This window comes from Hyla sarda, chromosome 4 (genome assembly GCF_029499605.1).
Source record: "Hyla sarda isolate aHylSar1 chromosome 4, aHylSar1.hap1, whole genome shotgun sequence".
Classification (NCBI taxonomy): Eukaryota; Metazoa; Chordata; class Amphibia; order Anura; family Hylidae; genus Hyla; species Hyla sarda.
Genome location: NC_079192.1, coordinates 321,639,456 through 321,655,441, shown reverse-complemented (window position 1 = coordinate 321,655,441; position 15,986 = coordinate 321,639,456). Strand labels below are relative to the sequence as shown.

The 15,986-nt window shown below is 43.7% G+C and overlaps 1 protein-coding gene across 2 annotated transcripts in view; it reads left to right on the top strand.

Moving 5' to 3' along the window:
* HSPA4 (heat shock protein family A (Hsp70) member 4) overlaps positions 1-15,986 on the top strand; it is a 97,889-nt gene that overhangs the window by 72,996 nt on the left and 8,907 nt on the right. For both annotated transcript variants that reach the window (XM_056574931.1, XM_056574930.1), the window contains exons 9-16: positions 598-749; positions 3,346-3,452; positions 3,717-3,850; positions 4,103-4,284; positions 4,368-4,454; positions 7,168-7,320; positions 8,061-8,186; positions 15,637-15,744. In XM_056574931.1, coding sequence (XP_056430906.1) covers positions 598-749; positions 3,346-3,452; positions 3,717-3,850; positions 4,103-4,284; positions 4,368-4,454; positions 7,168-7,320; positions 8,061-8,186; positions 15,637-15,744 — 1,049 coding nt within the window. The remainder of the gene's footprint in view (positions 1-597; positions 750-3,345; positions 3,453-3,716; positions 3,851-4,102; positions 4,285-4,367; positions 4,455-7,167; positions 7,321-8,060; positions 8,187-15,636; positions 15,745-15,986) is intronic.

Below are 15,986 nucleotides of genomic sequence, written 5' to 3'. Positions count from 1 at the left end.
GCTCACAATGTTCTCTTCCATCGGTTGCTTCTCTTACTGGGGTTCTCTTGGTTGTCTCTTGGCTGAGGGTCTTGCCAGCAGGCTGACTGGGTTCAGTCTCAGGACTGTGTCCCCTTCTCTGGCGGTTAATAATTCCCACCCCAGGGACTGCTTTTGTACGTCCCATCAGTATCCTGTGTCCCCCAGTGAAGCGACCGAGAAAAGGAGATACATATTTTTTTTTTTTTTGTACTCTCCATAAAATCTTTCTCGCAGCCTTCATTGGGGGAAACGGCACCCACCCATATCTTCGTCTTGCCCGGATTCTCCTTTCTGGTTCAATGTTGGCTTCTTGTTGGCTTCTACTGCTCTGTGACACAATGGAGTTCCTCATGGCAGGTGGGTGGGTATATCCTGCCAGGGAGGAGCCGGATTTTTTTTTTCTTAGTGGCAAGTGCATGTACCCATCAGTATCCTGTGTTCCCAATGAAGGCTATGAGAATTTTACAGTGACTACAAAAATATATATTTTTTATGCAGGGAATCAATGTTAATTGATGTATTTGGCATATTCTGCTTTTCAATACAAAGCATTTTGTTTGTTCTTGTTTTATACAGAACTCAAGAAAGAAGACATTTATGCAGTAGAAATAGTTGGTGGTGCTACACGGATCCCAGCTGTAAAGGAGCGAATCAGCCGTTTCTTTGGTAAAGAAATTAGTACAACTTTAAATGCTGACGAAGCAGTAGCCAGAGGCTGTGCATTGCAGGTGAGTGTACAGCTTTAACTATGTAGCCTGGGGAAAGTTCTGCTCTTGCTTATTGCTTATTTAAAGATGTTTGAGCTTGTCTTATGTGCTCCATAATTGATCTCATATTACTTTTAAAGCATACCTGCATGGTTTTGTTAGATTAAACATCCAGGAGGGGGGCAGAGTTATTTTAATGATAACTGCTTATTGAGCTGATGAGGAGGGCCACATTGAACAGTTATTTCTCATTTTCTCTATTTCAGGGGGTGGGACCAGAGGTGGGCTGTTTAAGTAGTACACACATGACTGCCTTTCCCTTCACTGGCCAATCAAAGCACACTCTGTGTCATGACCTAGTGCTGGAAAGAGTACACTGGACTGAGCAGGCCATCACTTGGCTAGAGGGATGATTTTAGGGTATACTACTCTATGACCAGAAAGGAAAAAAACAGCAGCAGTATCTGTGATAAAAGGGTTACACGAAGCACAGACATCCTGCTGACAAGCAGATGATAGGGGGGAGATTACACTGCAGCACTGTCTCCATACAGTAGTAGATACCCTGCTTTTTGCACAAGAAACAGTTGCTCTGAGCTTTAAGGGTGACTAGAGAACTTTGAGGAATAGTGTGGATCATCTTTATAAGGCAGAGTGGCTCAATTTGCAGGCAAGCTTTCTCTCCCTCTCCTGCAAAGAGCACATGCTAAGCCCTGCCCACATTGGTTATCAAATGGAGTTAAGTTGTTTTGAAACAGTGCTCATTTAAGTATTGTAACGGACTGCCTGGAACAGACTATCTCAGTTACTATTTCTTTATAACCTTAGGTGACTAAGGCTATGGCTTAAAATAGAATCAAGCCTTATATGGCCTTAGATGGCCTATCCTAACGACAAAAAAAAAGCTTTAGTTTAGGATGTGCCATTATTCCCATTGGGTCTGTCTGGACAGCCATTGGCTTAAAGGGGTACTCCGGCACAAAACATCTTATCCTCTATCAAAAGGATAGGGGATAAGATTTTAGATTGCGGGGATCCTGACGCTGGCGACCCCCGCAATCGCTGGCGCGGCACACCGGTCATCCATGCACGGAGCGAACTCTGCTCTGTGGTGGATGACTGGCTACTACAGCCAATGCGCCCCATCCATTCAGGTCTATGGGAGGAGGCATGACGGCTACGTACTGGCTGTCACACCCCCTCCCATAGACATGAATAGAGGGGGTGGGGCATGACCTCATGAACACTGGAGCTCCACGCTCCCGTGTTCCGGATGCCGCTGCTGCCGGCCCGGAGATCGCGGGGGTCCCCAGCAGCAGTCTTTTGATAGGGGATAAGATGTTTTGCACACGAGTAACCCTTTAAACACTAGAGGAATGTTTAGTCTCTAACAAGTAGGATACATCATCCTTTGAGAGGGGAATCCTATCCATCAGGTCCGCTATCACAGGGGTTATGAAATGTATTTATACTTTAGTGGGGTTGGACAAATTTTCTTGGGCTTGTGAGGTCACTGGGGGCTGGTGTGTGACGTCAGCCTCTGTGACCTCTATGGGAGGGTTTATTGTGGCTGTGTAGTGTGTATCTATAACATCATTGTGCCCATTGAAATCAATAGGCTATTACGGTCTATGGTTAGGTCTGCTGAACCACGGTATTAGCTAGCAGCTTCGAGCTCGGTTGGGTTGTGGATGGAACTCAGCCCGGCTCCCATCCACAACCCAGCCGAGCTCGAAGCTGCTTAGCTAACACTGGTTCAGCAGACCTAACCATAGACCGTAATAGCCTATTGATTTCGATGGGCAAAATTCTTTGATGTTATAGATACACACTACACCGCCACAGTAATCCCTCCCATAGAGGTCACGGAGGTTGACGTCACACACCAGCCCCCAGTGACCTCACAAACCCGCCAAAATTTGAAAATTTATCCTACCCCACTACAGTATAAATACATTTCATAACCCCTGTGATAGCGGACCTGATGGAGAGGATTCCCCTCTCGAAACGTGTTGTCCAGCCTGCCAAGAACATTGTGAGAACCTGTTTGCCTTTTGTATCACCCGCACTTCGGCAAATAAAAACAACGGTTTCCACAATTCCACTGCCTAGGTCCATTTCTTCCACCTCCCGGTGCAGCACCGCTCCCGCAAGTCGGATTTTTGGGACAACCCCCACCAGGGACTCCCGCACCCCCTCCTGCTAAGTTCTCGACCGCTGCCTGCGGTACCAACGATCGGCAACTCCCGTGTGCAGTTTCTCTTGTTAATTTTTTTTTTCCATCCCCCTACTATTATTTATAGGGGCATACGTGCAATTTATTGGTACTATGGGGGACATTTGTCATTGTTTGCTTTGGTAAGCAAGGTCTGAAGGCTTTTTTTTTCTTTTCTTTTTGCTTTTAGTTTTGCTTATGTGCTACGTATTTATCATACTATCACGGGGGGTTGATTAAATTTGGAGCGCAAAAGAAAAAAAGTCGCAGCTGAGACTTCTGTGAGACTTTTTAGCGACTTTTGAAATTTGCTCCTGTACATGAGTTTTATATTCCAGGTCAGACCTGGCGCAGACTTGCTTTTATTTCTATTAAATATTGTTGATTATTTCTTTCTTGCAGTGTGCTATTCTGTCTCCAGCATTTAAAGTAAGAGAGTTTTCCATCACTGATCTGGTACCATACCCAATATCTATGAAGTGGAATTCTCCAGCCGAGGAAGGTTTAAGGTGAGTGCAAATACTTAAAAATCTTAGCATGCTGTGCTCCACTTTTTCTTAAAGTGACACGATCATCAGAACAAGCGGGATAAGCATGTAATGCTTATCCCCACTCAGTCTCCTGATTGTTTGGGCTGTCTGTACTGAGATCCCTGATTTTTAAATCACTTTTGACATGCTGAAAGTCTTTGAAGGGACATTTTAAAAATAAACTACATCCATAAATCTTATTTTGCTTTTGTTAACAATGTATAACTGATCTTACGTTTTTAGTGACTGTGAGGTGTTTCCCAAGAACCATGCTGCTCCCTTTTCCAAAGTGCTTACATTCTATAGGAAAGAACCTTTCACTTTGGATGCTTATTACAGTGCACCCAAAGAACTTCCCTATCCTGACCCCTCTTTAGGTAAGTTAAACAGTGTGCAGAGTTCTGTCCAATTTATTTATTTTTCTTCTTATTCATATTGCGCTCAGTGGAGGTGGGGGAGCCAAATCCATGCACGCATCATATACACACAGTACCAACATGCATGCATGTATGTATGCACACGCATCACCCATAGGAAGTGCTGTGGTGACCTCACTTTCAGCGTGCATGTAATGCTGCAGCCATTCACTATCTTTACAGTCTAGATAGCCCTATGTTTGCTTTTGGCAGGTCAGTTCCATGTGCAAAAGGTGGTCCCTCAGGCTGATGGATCCAGTTCCAAGGTAAAGGTGAAAGTACGTGTAAATGTCCACGGTATATTTAGTGTCTCAAGTGCATCTCTTGTTGAAGTCCACAAAACAGATGATTCCGAGGAGCCTATGGAAACTGACCAAACTTTGAAAGATGAGGAGGTACGATTGTTATGTAGCTATATAGAGTTCGTACAGACTGTTGTTTTGTGTGTATGGTACTAATGCTTTACGTCTGTTGAAAGAAAATGCAGGTTGATCAAGAAGAAGCAAAACAAGAAGAAAATCAACCAGCCCAAGCTGAAACCAAGCCTAGTACTGAAGAAATGGAGGTATTATGAGATTACACACAATAAATCTGAACTGCTAAAGAATTGTTTTCTGTTTAACACCAATCCAAAGCCTTCAAGTACTTGTCAGCTTGTGTATGCTCTGTTCATGTTCTCTTTACAGTCAGGCTCTGTCCAGAGCAGGAGAGGTTTAATATAAAGGTTTGTTCCTGCTCTGGACCTGTTCATGACATGGTCAGTGGTGGCAGCAGAGAGCACACTCTCTGACTGAAAAGACTACTTGAAGACTTCCAGGACATAGAGCAGCTGATAAGTACTGAAAGGCTTCAGTATTTTAAATAGACGTAACTTACAAATTTTACCAATATCCCTTTAGGGTTACCCCCTCAGGGACAATAAACCCTTCCACTTAGGGGCTCATTAAAATATAACTTTTATTCTGACAGGTTAAAATGATATCAAAATATCACACTTGAAAATTAAAACTATCAGTGGTCTCCCAGTTAATATGGACAAATTCCACTTTTCATAGGGTTGTCCCTTATATGATTCCCAGTGGGTGTAACACACGAGGGAGCTTGACTCCGCTCATTCCTCCCTGCCTCATTAGGCTATGTGGCAAACTTATGGCTAACTGTCTTTATGCCATTTTTATGCCAATTTTGATTACGCGAACACCCCCCCCCCCCCCCCCCAGCTGCGCCTTGCATTAAGCGCATTGCGTTTGTCACCGGACTTTATCTGATTCTCCGATCCCCCTCTTCTCCTCTCCTCGTCTGCACATGTCCCCAGCTTCGATGTTTACATCGCTTTATTAATTTAGAAGATACAGAATAAGTCAGATGGAATTGATAACACCCCCCGACCTTCTCGTACTTTATGTGAATTCGGGAGAAAGAGGTCCCACACGGATAGTATATTGCTATATCATTTGGAACAATGTTTATAGGTTATAAAATGTTACTATAAGATGTTAATAGGGTGTTTCATGACCAGAAAATTCCACAGTTAATCCAATAGATTATAATGGATTATAATGGAGAAGAGGGTATATTATGGGGGAAAATAGGTGCTGACTTTTGTTGGTGATATTTATGAGTTACGTCTGATGATGTATAAACAAACTTCATATGATATTTTTACTCTTTTGTCCCAATATCAAAAGAGTAAAGATATCATATGAAGTTTGTTAATGCATCATCAGACCTAACTCGTTATAAATATCACCAATAAAAAATCAGCACCTATTTCCCCACATATTATAATATACCCTCTTCTCAATTATGAGTTATCTTAATCTATTGGATTAACTGTCAGATAATTTGAACGCCATTAGCCTCACAACCCTTAACAAAGCCAGGGAGCTGGTGAAACGTCGGGGAGGCGAGTGACATTTTAGGCAGTGATCTCTTCAGTGATGGATAACAAATCCCTAAAAAGGCAAACAAAAAATGGCATAAAGACAGCCATAAGGTTGCCACATAGCCTAATGAGGCAGGGAGGAATGAGCTGAGTCAAGCTCCCTCGTGGAAGGGTTTATTGTCCCTGAGGGGGTTACCCTAAAGGGATATTGGTAATAATAGTATTGCAGTGGGGCTCCTATGGGGTCCCTTGTGATTTATATATTTGTAATGTACTAATTCGTCTAACTTTCTGGCACAGTCTGATTTGCTAACTATATATATTTATATATTCTTTAAAGTCCCTATTTTAAAGGGTTTTGATCATCAAAAAAACTTTTGACACTGATTTTTTTTACATCAACATCTAAACCATGTATAGGCAACCTTCGGCACAGCAGATGTTTTGGACTACATCTCCCATGATGCTCTTTCAGCCAAAATGCTGCCAAAGCATCATGGGAGATGTAGTCCAAAACATGTGCAGTGGAAAGGTTGCCCATGCCTGATCTAAACAGTTAAATCCGGTAGAGGGATCGCTCCATTCTGACTATTATTGTCAGCTTTCTGCTTCTAAAAGCAGATGGGAGTTGCCTGGTATGGAAAGTGCTTTGGTCCCATGCCCTCTCCATGCACCCTTCACCCTCATAGGATGTAATATTTTGTCCTTGAGCATAAAGGGGTTAAACTGCATCCTTTCTGCTTTGTTATGCATTATGCCTGCCAATATTACACCAAAAGGCAACTTATTGGGTTGGGTCTTTCCTCTGGCCTGTCACTAACCCATTGGCACTTTGTAACTAAGGGGCTGAAAGAGGGAGCTCCCTTCAGCTAACCACATAGATGCTGCAGTCAGCATTGAGTTAACACTGATTCTGGCCTTTGCAGTAGGGTGTGGGCTGTATTTTACAGCTAACCTGCTGCTGATGGCATGGGGCACAGCTCCAGAACCTACGTCGTAACACTATGGTGCACATGCAAGTTCTGTATGTGAACCGTTTTGACCAGTGGTCTTCAACCTGCGGACCTCCAGATGTTGCAAAACTACAACTCCCAGCATGGCCGGACAGCCAACGGCTGTCCGGGCATGCTAGGAGTTGTAGTTTTGCAACATCTGGAGGTCCGCAGGTTGAAGACCACTGGTTTAGACCCTGTTTACTCAATCAGAAGTATTCAGTGGTTGAGAAAATCATGCACATCCAGCATCGTGTTCAGCGCATCTATTACATCACTACAGTATATTGCAATAACCGCTTTCTGCTATTGAACCTATAAAATGAGTGGTAAATAAACTTTGTAAAATTTATTGTAGATATTATATGTTTAAAGGCCTCTGTCTTGTTGTTTCTCCTTAGACATCCCAAACTTCACCTAAAGAGAAGAAGAATGATCAGCCCCCTCAAGCGAAAAAACCCAAAGTGAAGACCAGCACGATTGACTTGCCCATTGAGCACTATCCCCCATGGCAGATAGGAAGGGACTCCCTAAACCTGTTTATTGAAAATGAGGTACGCTAAGGATTGTTATATACATCTCACAACATATATGTGGCACTTGATGAGTTGTCCTCTCTCCAGAACAGGGGAGTTATGTTGCTTTTTTACTGGCACGGGATCTAAATGGTTGGATTCTTATTCCTATACTGTTAATGCTGGTAATTGTAGTGAATAGGAGAGCCACATTAGATTTCCATGAATATTAACAGCAGTATGCATCACCCATTGGCTCCACCTTTTATAGTAAAACAATGGAACACAGGCCTGTCCAAACCCATAGTTAATATTCTCATACAAATTGTAGAACCACTAAAGAATAGTCAAGAGGGGAAACAATATCTTTCAACCGTTTCATTCCTCTTCCTCTACCAAAGGAACGTTGTGCCTTCCGACACTGCTGTATGCTTTCTGTGGCCACAAAATAAGAGCTACATACGTAATTTTAAAATCTAGATTTTCTGCTTTCAAACTAAATCAGGCTCAATATTCACTACAATTTTTGGCTATCTTTGCAATATATGCAACCTTGTGTGCTTTTTGTTTTTTTTATTTTATTTTTTACATTATTTTATGGAATGTTATTGACTAAAATGCATCAAAATGCTGGCATTGCTGTGTGGTAATGAATTCATTATACATTATTTTTACATTGGCAGCAAAAAATTGTTTCCCTTATACAGCAGTTTATACATTAAGGTATGAACAAGGACATCTGAAGGCTTACTGACTCCTTGTTTTTTTTTTTTCCATAGGGAAAGATGATAATGCAGGATAAATTGGAGAAGGAACGAAATGATGCAAAGAATGCAGTGGAGGAATATGTCTACGAGATGAGGGACAAACTGAGTGGGGTTTATGAAAAGTTTGTCAATGAAGATGTAAGTGCATTCTGTTTGGTAGTTTTTCATTATATTGTCTCTATATATTTTTTAAATGTTGTGTTTAAAATCAACCAAACCCCTGGCAGAAAGTCTTTGCTGACAGTCCAAATCCTCCAGTATTATCAGTTGTCTAGGGTCTTCTGTACTTATCCAATTACTTTTAGTTAATCTTGAGTATCTACACAATTACTTATAGATCACGATAGTGATCCAAAAAGACCCTATTTCCCATATATAAAAACTTTGTACTTTATTAATTGCTTCACACTTAGAACAAACAGATAAAAATTCCAGTGCCACTCTCTCCATGTGGTAGACACAAAAGGTGCCACCTGGCTACCTAACACTGGTTGTGTGAATGTCGCATGCACCTGCAGTGTGCAATGTGAATGGAGACAGCACTGTATTTAAAATTTCTCAGCCCCCCTCGACATGTTTCACTGCAAGACGCAGCTTTGTCAAGAGGACAACGGGCCCTGAGTTAAGAACGCTAAACCGTTTTTTTTTTTATTTTTTTTAAAAACCTCCCTCCGGGACATCACCAAGCCGGATCTGCCGACAGTAGATTGGCTAATGTGCAATCATGCCTAGCACTACACTATCCTTTTAGATGGATATAGCAAACCCCCTATCATTACACTATCCTTTTAGATTGATGTTATAATCCACCTATTATTGCGCTGAAACATTAGCCAATCAGCAACGGTCTCCAGTGGAAGGAATGTAATAGGTCCAGCATCACATACGTATCTAGGGACTGTCTGTCATATAATCACAAAAGCTGAAATTGATGTGTTCCCTGATGCTGTGATTGTTCTTGTGCTCCCCAACACACACACACACACAGTTTTCCATGATTCCGTCAAGCTCCCCATGTGTCCCCCCACTTATTCAGAATGCTCCCTCATAGACTACCCCCCCCCCTCCACACACTGTTGCCTGTGTCCCTCACACACATGTACCAGTCTCTGTTTCAGGAAGCTTGACACTCATAAGTCAGCTTCCTGATTCTTTCATGTATTGATCATAGAGACTGAAGTTAGAGTGTACCAAACTAAACTTTTAATAAATTGTTCCTTATGTTATTATAAGACACTTTGCTATTTACTCGCTGTTAAAATTCTCAACCTTTATATGTTTTTAATGTGATTGAAAAATGGCCACTAGGTGGCTCTGCTCTGTTCCCTGCAAGTCAAACAGTTAGTTTGGTCTTGTCAGGCCGGGAGGAGACCAAACACAGGAAGTGTGTGCAGGGCATGGCAAGTCACAGCTCTCGCAGGCTTCAGTGACCTCGCGCCTGCTGGGGAATGCCCATTTTCTCCTGCTGGGAGCTCATACAATGTGAGCAAGGGGAAAGGTATGATGCTTAGCTTTTTAAAGCTCTGGAAAACATTTTTTCAAGGAAATCTGTCACCAGTGTCGCCTGCACTAACCTGTCCGTATGGACTTGTAGTGCAGGTGACACTGATGACAACGGTACTTACCTTGTCCCATTCCATGCAGTCGTTTTTCAGTAATCTTCTCCGGTACCTTCAGCTCCTGGCCTGGCTTGACATAGCGCTTAGTGACATCACCGCTGCTGACATCACCGCTGCTGCTCTCTGCTGGGTCCCGCTGCTGGAGTAATCTTCTCCGGTTTCTTCAGCTACGGGCCCGGCTTGCCGGAGAAGATTACTGAAGAACAACTGCACTGACTGGGACAAGGTAAGTACCGTTGTCATCAGTGTCACCTGCACTACCTGTCGGTACCGACAGGTTTATTGCAGGTGACACTGGTGACAGATTTCCTTTAAGGGAAGGAGGGGTGTTAGGAGTAGAAAATATGATTTGATGACAGGCACTCTTTACACGTTAATGTTGTCATATGTTTATAGTGACCCTTCTATTGCCCATGTGCAAGTATGAGTTTTTTTTTTTTTTCCCCTGGTCGCCATTACAGCAACACCTGAGAGAGGGAGGGACTCTGCCCCTAGGGGCAGGAAACCTGAGGCTAAAAATAACCCTTCTCCTCTGTATCAGTGTGTTTCCTGTCCCTGGAAGCCTGTCTCAGGCAGGAGTCCCTGGTGTTGGGATAGATATGGTGAGGGTACGCCTGGGCTACAATCCTCGTAGTCTCGGGGTACTGGCGGTCCTGATTACCTCCCTAATGGGGGAGTCGTGACTGGTTTTCCTGTGTCCGGTTCCTGGCTTGCTGCGTGGAGAATGCTGCTCATGGATCTCGCGTAGTGTGGGACATTCAGCGGAGGAACAGGGACATGGAGGGGCTGGTAGCCGGAAGCTCGTCACAGAGTCACTTGACGGGCCGGATCTGACGCCGGCGTCTCTGTGCGGAAGTGCGGCCCAGTAGTATCTGAGCTGCCTCTGCACAGTCCCTCATTCGCCAAAGGAAGTCAGCCAGCAGTTACAGCCTGTAGCAGCATAAACTCTTCTACGGGACCTGGCTGAATCCTCAGCAAAGACTCAGTCTACGGTACCCAGCAATGCCTGAGTAAGTGTACCCATTTCAGTTAATTTGGGGTCCTATTAATCCCTATTCTGGTTTATCTGTGCTTTTTAGGGGGATGTACCTAGAAAAGCATCAAAAAAGCTAAACACCATAAGTGTAATATGTGTAAATCAAAGCTACCACAGAGTTATGAGAAGCAAACTTGTGTCATGTGTAGCTAAAGTTTTTTTTCTTCTGAAGTCCCATCTTTCCTCTCATCCATGCAGGAAATGTTTTGGATGGAGATGCAAAATTCCTTGAAATTGGCCTGTGTTTCTGTACCTGCCGTTAATTCCTGATTGCTCAGGCTGCAGGGTCAGAGGAGGAAGGAATTACTGTAGATTCAGGATCGGATGGATATTCCTGTTGAGGATACTACCTCTTGAAGACCTTTCTTTCAGGCGGAGAACACTGATGGGTTAATTAAAAAATTTACGTTTAGCGATTAATATTGAAGATCCCAGAGAAATTAAAGGGGTAATCCAGGCCCAAACTTTTTTCATATATCAACTGGCTCCGGAAAGTTAAACAGATTTGTAAATTACTTCTATTAAAAAATCTTAATCCTTCCAATAGTTATTAGCTTCTGAAGTTGAGTTGTTGTTTTCTGTCTATCTGCTCTCTGATGACTCAGGTCCCGAGAGCTGTGCAGTTCCTATGGGGATATTCTCCCATCATGCACAGCTCCTGGGACGTGACATCATCATTGAGCAGTTAGACAGAAAACTTCAGAAGCTAATAACTATTGGAAGGATTAAGATTTTTTAATAGAAGTAATTTACAAATCTGTTTAACTTTCCGGAGCCAGTTGAGATAGATATATCTATCTATCTCAACTGGAGATATATATAGATATATATAGATATAGATATATAGAAAGGCTTTGCCTGAAATACCCCTTTAACTGTCCAGGACATTATGTTCGAGGGATTAGAATCTAGGAAAAGATCTCTCCCTGTTCATAGATGTATATCTGCATTGATAAAGAAGGAATGTGAAAACCCTTAAAGAAAGCCCTTTCTTCCTAGTGCTATTAAAAGAAAATATCCCTTTGACAATACGGAACTGACAGAATGGGAAAAAGTTCCAAAAATTGATGTGGCTCTCTAAGGTTTCTCTCCTCTGGAAGATATAGGCGTACTTAAAGATCCTATGGACAAAAAATCTGATCCCTTTGTATGCAGAATTTGGGAAGCCGCCACTGCCTCTTTTAAACCAAACGTGGCCACCTCCTGGGTAGCAAGATCTTTAATTCTTTGGCTGGATCAATTCAGATATTCAGAACCAGGTTCCTCATGATGAATTATTGAATACTATGCCTCTTATTAGAAATTCGGCTGCCTTTCTTGCAGATGCCTCATCCGAGGCCCTACGCCTGTCAGCCAGGTCAGCAGCCCTGTCAACCTCTGGTTGAAAACTTGTCAGGGGGATATACTTTTCCAAAAACAAACTCTGTGCCCTTCCCTGTGAAGGGAAGTTGCTTTTTGGGCCTGTTTTATTAGACCTCCTAGAAAAAGCAGACGATGGGGGAAAAAGGGTTTTCATTATTCACCTTCTGCCAGACCTAATAGGTATTTTTCTCCCAGTAAGAAAACCAGAGGCCAAGGGAGGAAGCCAGATGACTCGGCTAGATTGTTTTCCCAAAAAGTCAAAAGATTACATGTTTTAACCAAGCATCTACAGGTACCAAAAAACCTAATCCACAATGAGTCTGGGGCGAGTCGGTGGCACATTAGGCAGGCAGTGTTGTCCCCCCCCACATTAGGCAGGCAGTGTTCCCCCACATTAGGCCGTGTTCTTTCCCCCCCCCCCCCCCCACATTAGGCAGGCAGTGTTCTCCCCCCCCCACATTAGGCAGGCAGTGTTCTCCCCCCCCCCCCCCACACACACACATTAGGCAGGCAGTGTTCCCCCCCCCCCCACACACACATTAGGCAGGCAGTGTTCCCCCCCCACATTAGGCAGGCAGTGTTCTCCCCCCCACACACACACACACATACACACACACACACATTAGGCAGGCAGTGTCGTCGTCGTCCCCCCACACACACACACATTAGGCAGGCAGTGTTCCCCCCCCCACACACACACATTAGGCAGGCAGTGTTCCCCCCCCCCCCCCCCCCCCCCCCACATTAGGCAGGCAGTGTTCCCCCACATTAGGCAGGCCGTTGGCTGTCCGGGCATGCTGGGAGTCGTAGTTTTGCAACATCTGGAGGTCCACAGGTTGAAGACCACTCATGCATGCAGTGTTCCCCCACAGACATACAGCCTTCAGACATATACAGTGTATGGCTGGAGGCTTTATGCCTGTGTACTGCCCACTTCAGTGCACCGAAGATGACGTGCCGCTGGTCACTTACCAAGATGGCCAGCGCGCATCTTCCTCCTTCTCTATCCTCCGGTCCTCGGCGCCTTCGTTTCTATGGGCGCACGCACGGGACATCAGTGACGTCCCGGCGGCCCTGTGTTTTTAAACTTAACGCGTGGCCGCAGAATAGTGATGGGGGGAATTGCCCCGTTGCTACAGGATGGGCAAACACCGGCTCTGCTCGGGGCCCCAAGCAATTGCTTGGTTTGCCTGTCCTGTTGCGACCTTCCCCGCCGAACCCCCGGGACTGACTCCCCATACCCCTGGGGTTCGATCGAACCCAGGTTAAGAACCACTGTCCTAGGGTATTTACCAAAATAGTGTTCGAGATGGCAGCCCACATTTGAGAGGGGGTGGACCTTTGTTCCGTGCCTGGACGTTTTTTTTTTTTTTTAATAGGACAATCAAAAGGGGAGGTGGAGATGTTTACAGCACATACTATCGCTATCCTAAAAAAGTTATGGATAATTAACTGGGAAAAATCATTTTTAGTTCCAGAAAATAAAAAGTGCTTCCTGGGAATCCTGCTGCATTCAGAGCAACAAAAATATTTTCTGCCAGTTAAAGATTCAAAAAACACAGTGAGGGAGGTAATCGGTCTTCATCACCAAAATAAAAGGAATGTCACTACTAGGGCTATACACTGCAGCAATACAAGCGTTGCCCTGGGCGCATTTCCACTCAAGAGTTTTGCAGGAAAACCTTCTCTTCTTGGGACGGCTCTTCAGGAAATCTAGACAAAAAGTTTTCTCTATTTCAAAAGACAAAAACATCTCTTCTATGGTGGTTAGTAGAAGACAACTTAAAGAAAGGTCTGGACTGGGTAGTAAAAGACCCAAAAATACTTACTACAGACTCCAGTCCCTGGGGGGGGGGGGGGGGGGGGGGAGCGCATATTGGAGACTCAAATTTTTAAGGTCCTTGGAATTTTCAAGAAGAAATAAGAACTTTTAGCAGTTTATTATGCTCTGACAGAGGCCCAGTATATTCTCCATCAGGAAAATGTAAAACATATTTTCAGACAATTCCACCACAGTGTCTGTGTTTTTTGTTCAGTTCGCAGGTAAAGATAACAGGGGGAAAAAGGCAAGTAGTAATACTCTGTGAAGGTGGAGTAGACAAGCTATCAGTCTAGCTTACTCAGTGTCAGGTGTTGCTCCCCCTGTAGGGCTTCGGGCCCATTCAACTAGAGCTCTAGCTGCCTCTTGGGCTGAGAGGAGAGGTGCTTCTATAGATCAGATCTACAGAGCAGCCACCTGGTCTTCACCTCATATATTTTTTCGGCACTACAGGGTGAACGTTGGGACCTCTTCTTTCTTTTGGTCACAAAGTCTTGCAATCTGTTATCCCACCCTAATTGGTTATCTCTGATATTTCTCAGGTGGTGCTGTCATGGCGACCAGGAAAGCCAGTAATTACTCACCGGTAATTCTGTTTCCCTGAGCCATGACAGCACCAGGACCTTCCCACCCTATATTATCGGTGTGTTTTCTTGCACTTGGTGGATGTTCACTTTTTTTATTTTTATTTTTTTGTTTAATTGATATTTTGATATTTTATTGTGAATGATTATTAGTTAAGAAGGATCTTCTGGTCTGTGCAACTCACTGAGGCCAAGGAGGAGGGTTCTTCTTTTTATCGTCATGTTTCCTGTCCCTAGGGGCAGAGTCCCTCTCTCTCAGGGGGTGCATTCATGGCTCGGGGACACAGAATTACCGGTGAGTAATTACCGGCTTTATCCATCATGCTACTGCTCCACTTTTTCCTCTGCACAGCTTTTGAGAAGTTGTTCTATGTGGGAAGAGTTCTCTCAAACTCCTAGCACAGAAACCTGTTTTATCCCTTTCACTGATACCTGGCTTTCTTAGGTCAGCCGTGAGACCTTCCCAGGCTCCTCTTCTAGCTTTCTGTTCTTTGAATTGTATCTGTTTTAATTTCAAGAATGGACGGATCACACAATTTCCCAAATCGGTCATATCTTTTTAGTTTGTACAGTATAGGGTTCTTAGTGGTTGTTTCTTTCCTCTGTCTGACTTGGTGTCAACAGATTAATGTAGCCACGGTTTGGACTCTGGGGCTCCTGAGGCTGATATGTTTTAAGTCTCTTGTCAATCACCCTTTATTTGTGATGTGTGATAGGTTTATAATACCTACTGCATATTCTTCGCTGCCTTTTACTTTTGCATTATGTAATGTTTCTTTGGTGTCACCATCCATTACAATGAAACTCCCTTATCCTTCAGCATCTCCACTCTTATAAAGTTTATGCGACATGTCAGAGTATTGTTTAAACAACTAGGGGTGCCACTGGAAAGGTAGGCTCGCATAGTAAGTTTGGCCTGTAGCCCAGCCTGGTAGAAAGAAAGTTTCACACAGAAGCAAATCGTGATGTATCCGGCCTCGATTATTTACCCATTCACAACATGCTGACAGAACAGCAAGTTCACATCCATCCAATTTCCCCTTCACATTATGACACTCGGATACTATGCTATGGTTTTTCTGACCTGTTTTGAGATACTTCATTGTATATTAACTTAGTGTTTTTACGAATATATTTTTTATCATTTTCCTTTTCCTGATATTTTAAGGATCGGAATAGCTTAATTTTGAAGCTGGAAGACACTGAAAACTGGTTGTATGAGGATGGAGAAGATCAGTCAAAACAAGTTTATTTAGACAAATTAACAGATCTAAAGGTAACAGTTGTTGTAAATAGTTGTGGTTTATAAAGTGGTTTGCGAGTATATGTACTGTGTATTCTAACAATAGTTATTTAAAGGAGAAGTATCATCCTCTCTCTTGTGGAAGCTTTTATGCCTAAGTTACAGACCGCTGGGACCCCCGTAATCTCCTGTACAGGGCCCTGGCTCTCCCTGGTAACAGAGCGTGTAGTCCCCCGTACGAAGAAGCGGCCAACACGCCCCCTCCATATGTTTCT